At 46.1% G+C, this 4693-nt stretch overlaps 1 protein-coding gene across 3 annotated transcripts in view; it reads right to left on the bottom strand.

Moving 5' to 3' along the window:
* LOC116700103 (WSC domain-containing protein 1) overlaps nt 1–4376 on the bottom strand; it is a 35728-nt gene extending 31352 nt beyond the window's left edge. For all 3 annotated transcript variants that reach the window (XR_004334574.1, XM_032532965.1, XM_032532966.1), the window contains exons 1-2: nt 4126–4376; nt 2217–2841 (exon numbers count right to left, since the gene is read on the bottom strand). Coding sequence is in view for 2 of the 3 variants with exons in the window: in XM_032532965.1 (XP_032388856.1) it covers nt 2217–2607 (391 nt within the window). In the remaining variant the exon portion in view is untranslated. The remainder of the gene's footprint in view (nt 1–2216; nt 2842–4125) is intronic.
* Nucleotides 4377–4693: the final 317 nt, after the last annotated feature.

The following is a 4693-nucleotide window of genomic DNA, read 5'->3' as shown; positions in this document are numbered from 1 at the left end:
CCATTCCTTTAATTTTAGTCTCAATAATTCCTAATTTCTGCTTTTCTAACTCAAACGTGGCGTCAAAGGTATAATTTCCTATAAATTAGGTTTATTGACCATAAATTCCCAAAAATAACTGTAAAACTTAAGTTAATAAGTTAGTGTTACGTAGTGTTGGAAATTTCTAAAAAATGACAAACATTGGGAAAAAAGTGTCAAAAGTGATGAAAAAAGGGACAAAGAAAAGGTTAAATCAAAAAGTGTTGGTTTTCAATTTTGACTGGAAGACAACACAACTAGTGGTTGTGGTTGTGTTATGGGGGGGGGGGGTTGTGCTGCTGGACTGTTTCTTTTGGCTGGGAGCAGGGACTTCCTGAAGTCTTCACTGGTTGCCTAGCAACTTCACAGTGACAAGTGTCTGGCACACGGATTACACAAACGAGATATAATGTGTTGCTGAGTGAGCTCAAAGGGTCGATTTTTAAGCCTCGGACAGAGCCAGGCTAGCTGTCTTCGTGTCTTTAATCTTTATGCTAAGATAAGCTAAGCTAGGCTAAGCTAACCAGCTGCTGGCATTACAGTAGCTTCATATTTACCAGATGTACTTACAGCTTCATGGTAGCGATTATTATCATAACTCTGTAGAAAGGCATCCGCCCCCCCCCCCCCCCCCCCCGAGCAACATTCTTCAGATAAGAGAAACCACTACTGGTAAAAGGTGTATTGTAGAGGGTATGAATCATTCAGTATTGGGGACCCCCCCCCCCCCGAAACCTTCACCTAGCTACTCTTCCAGAGCGTGTGGCCTGGGTAATTTAATTCTGAGTCCTGGGTAATACTTTTAAAAAGAAACCTTTGCCAGATGGCTGTTTCTGAAACGGCTCTCATGCCTGCCTGCAACATTTTTCATCTGTATTACCCTTCTTAGTGACTGAGCTGTTATGCAGTGTCTGCTTAAAAGAAGGATTAAAAGCTCTTGTAGGATGCTTTTCAGGAATGAGCTGAAAGAACAAATCTCACACTGGAGGTTATTCCATTGTTATGTCATTTCAACAAAAAAAAAAAAAAGGCACAGGCACTGACAGGCACTGTTAAACAATAGAGGAAATCCCTTGGGGTATCCTAAAGTTATGGCAAAGGCTCTTTTACACTGAGCGCAAGTTAGGAATTGTATCATTTTTATCTTCACAATTAATAATTTATTTGCAAGAAACTACTTTGGTGCCTGCCTGTCTTTTCCTTCATCAGTGATCAGTGAGCCTTATCTACAACATCTGAAGCAGCCCCAAGTAAAATGTCATATGAATATATAATGCTGCTCTTCTAAATGTTCTAAGGTCATAATGATCTGCTCATAAATGTCAATGAAGCCTGTTGTGTGCGCCATGGAAGCCGTGTGCAGAGAGCGTATTACCTCGGCTCCAGGCCATCTGAGCTAAATCCTGAATCACAACACAGAAAATAAACTTGTGTATTTGCTTCTTCATATATTATTCACTGGAAAAGCAGCGTCTCAGTCGACACATATACGCCAGGATGTTTCAATCACGCATCTCCTCCCCTGCCGCTGCTCCATGGCAGATGATCGTGTTAAAGCTGAGAGCTTTTTCACTGACTGTGCAATGTCTGCTTTTGTCTGCTGGCAATAAAGGTTCCATAGCTGTGGATATACAAGGTTAGTTAATGATTGGCAAAACCGTGTTAGATGTGATGATGCCACACTATCACAGGTATGTCAGGTCAGCTGTCTTTTAGCAGCCATATCAGAGATCCGAGGTTAAAATGGACAACAGGTTAAAGCGCGACATAATTCCTCAGACTCCTCATAGATTCCTTTCTGTGGAGTTTGTGGTGATCAGTGATATTAATTTTGCGTTCACCTGACCAGCAGTCTGTTGACATCTCACTGGCACACTAATGAATGTAAATAGGGCAAGCCGTGGCCAGTGGTTCCATGTTAACATTCACACTGGTTGCCTTGAAAAATGTGAAAGTTGGCGATCAGCGTTTCCTGAAGCCCATCCTCAAATTTGTCTTGTTTTGTCCACAACTCAAAGATATTCAGTTTACTGTCACAGGAGAGAAGAAACTAGAATATATTCACATATAACAAGGTGCAATCAGACGTTTTTTTCTGAAATTATTACTTTTTTTTTAATCCTTGCATCTCTACTTCTAAGTATTGAGTGTGTTCACAGACACAGCTGTCAGCTCTGCGTACTGTAGTTATTTACCTTTATGTCGGCTGTTTCTGTGGAGAGAGATTCTCTGCTCTGGGCTCTCTGGCAGAAGACTGTGAAACCAGCGGCGATGCACGTGTTGGACCCCCAGGCTTTGAGAAGCGGGCCAGTGTCGCCCTGCCTTGGCTCCCCCCGCGGACGCAGGCTGAATGGCGGCCCATCTGGAACGCGCCCTCACGCCAAGGCCTGGCGCCCTGAGGGCGGTAGGAGGTGCTGGGAGGGACAGCAGAGGCGGCAGGCTGGCCAGGTTCGTCTGGGCTACTCTGATGCTGGAGCGCTGCAGCAGGAGGATGCTGCCCGCCATCAGGTAGGCAATACCCAGGCCGAGCAACAGCATCTGGGCCCGCTTCAGGAGGCAGTGCAGTCTGTAGTGGGGCACCACCATCCTGGTCACTGTCTCTCACCTCAGTGGAAAGCCATTTCATGGATTGGGAGTGAGAATATCCGACGTATTACTTCATAATCGTGGAAAGAGCTGCAGCGTCAGGTCATGCTGTAGACATTGAGTCTTGGTCCTTTATCGTCCAATAGCAGCAGAGGATCAATGGATGTGTCAACAGAGAGGGGTTCACTATCCAAGGCTGTGGTCACTGACTCCGGGATGATCCTCGGGGAAAAGCTGAAGTTCAAAAATAGAAAATACACACACACAATGAGCTGGATTTAACGTGTATTCCTCTGTATGTGAGTCTAAGGGAAGGCGAGTATGTGCCCGGCGGATTAGAGGCAGCTCATGTTGACATATGGGCTTGTGTTTCTGTCTTGCAGCATCTTGCAACACACATCCCTTGGTGTCTGCTGCTTCGTCGCTTTCATTCCCGCTATTTGTTTTTAATTCAAAAGCCTGCCTTCAAGTTGCGTTCTGCAGTTCCTGTTTGGTCTGTGTGCCGTGGCTTTGTGCTCTCCTATCACATTCATCTGTTTTTTTTAAAAGAGAGGGGAAAGTTATGAAATAACACCGAGCTTTACTAATACGGCTTTCAAAGTGGATTCTGTTTCAATTCCCGCACCATCAGATTATGTTTATCTGAACCCTGGCACTATCTTAGTCTCAGTTATCACGTTCAAATGACATCATGTGATAAAAAACTGTCTGGAGAGCGCATTATGGGCGCTTATGAAATGGGGATTATCATAGTGGCATGCGGACAATCTGTGGAGAGATGAATAAGTGATGAGTAGAAATAAAACATGCAACAAGATGAAGTGAAGATTTTTGGACTAATTAGGGTGTAAAACACACACACACACACACACACACACACACACACACACACACACACACACACACACACACACACACACACACACACACACACACACACACACACACACACAGTGTTCACAGTGTTTCATTGAGCCTGGTACTTTGACTGGAGAGAGGAGTGAGGTGCAGCCCTGACCCCCTTCTGGGGGCTTTTTTTCTGTCACTATGGTATCTGGAAACCCCCTCTTTGATCCAGCTGATTTTACCTCCAGTCCATGGAGGTTCCCACGTTAACACCAGCTATGGCTACAGTAGACGAGCCCGTTGGTCGGTGGGTCACACACCATAATGCCCTTCAGCTCTAACCCCCCCCCCCCACACACACACACCCCCCACGCCAAAAAAAGTAGGGGTGCGGTAGTGCTCCTGTGGATAGAAGCAACAGTTTGCACATTGAGTATCCGAGTGCCCAAGTTATGTCAAACTCCATTTTTTTTACGCAAAATAATCCCAAAATATCCGCGCCTGTATGTTTTGACGTGGATAAATGGCACGTCAATGGATAGAATCCATAATAAGCGAGAGCAAATACGCATCACCTATTTAAGAAAACGAGGTCTTCCATCTTTAAAAAAAAAAACCCTCACTGTGCTTCCACCATTTACAGTAGAGGCTCTACTTGTACATGCGGCTTACCTTCAGCGGCGGAGCGGTTCGCTCGGCGTCCTTGTTTGGAGCGACCACTTATGCCGTTGCGATCGCCTTTCCCCCCCCCGCACCTATTGTCCAGTGAAGGTCTCCTCGGTTTTCCAGCATTTCCCAGAGCCGGGGTTATATAAACTCTCTCTCTCTCTCTCTCTCTCTCTCTCTCTCTCGCTCTCTCTCTCTCAGCCAGCCGTCGCACTGAAAGGCTGGCACGGCGAAATAAAGCACAGGCAGTATGTGTGTGTGTGTGTGTTGGAGAGAGAGAGAGACAGAGAGAGAGAGATGGGGAGGAGGAGGAGGAGGAGGAGGAGGGGGAGTCAGTCCCATTTGCATTGGTGATCTACACGCGTCACAGCAAGCGGAAGAATCGTGTCCAGCAGTCTACAGCTTCGCCTTATAATAAACACCGAGCTCCATATGCACCGTGCCTTCATCTCCATGCACCCTACACTGGACCACGATTTTGCCGAATGAATCACCCCAGAAGGGCCCGAGCTGCATGCACGCTGCAGCTCACTGACACGCCACTTCTTTCACGGGTATAAAACCAACTGTAAAT

This window comes from Etheostoma spectabile, chromosome 13, assembly GCF_008692095.1.
Source record: "Etheostoma spectabile isolate EspeVRDwgs_2016 chromosome 13, UIUC_Espe_1.0, whole genome shotgun sequence".
NCBI lineage: Eukaryota > Metazoa > Chordata > Actinopteri > Perciformes > Percidae > Etheostoma > Etheostoma spectabile.
Note: the sequence above shows the minus strand (reverse complement) of the source record. Positions and strands in the feature narration are given on the sequence as shown.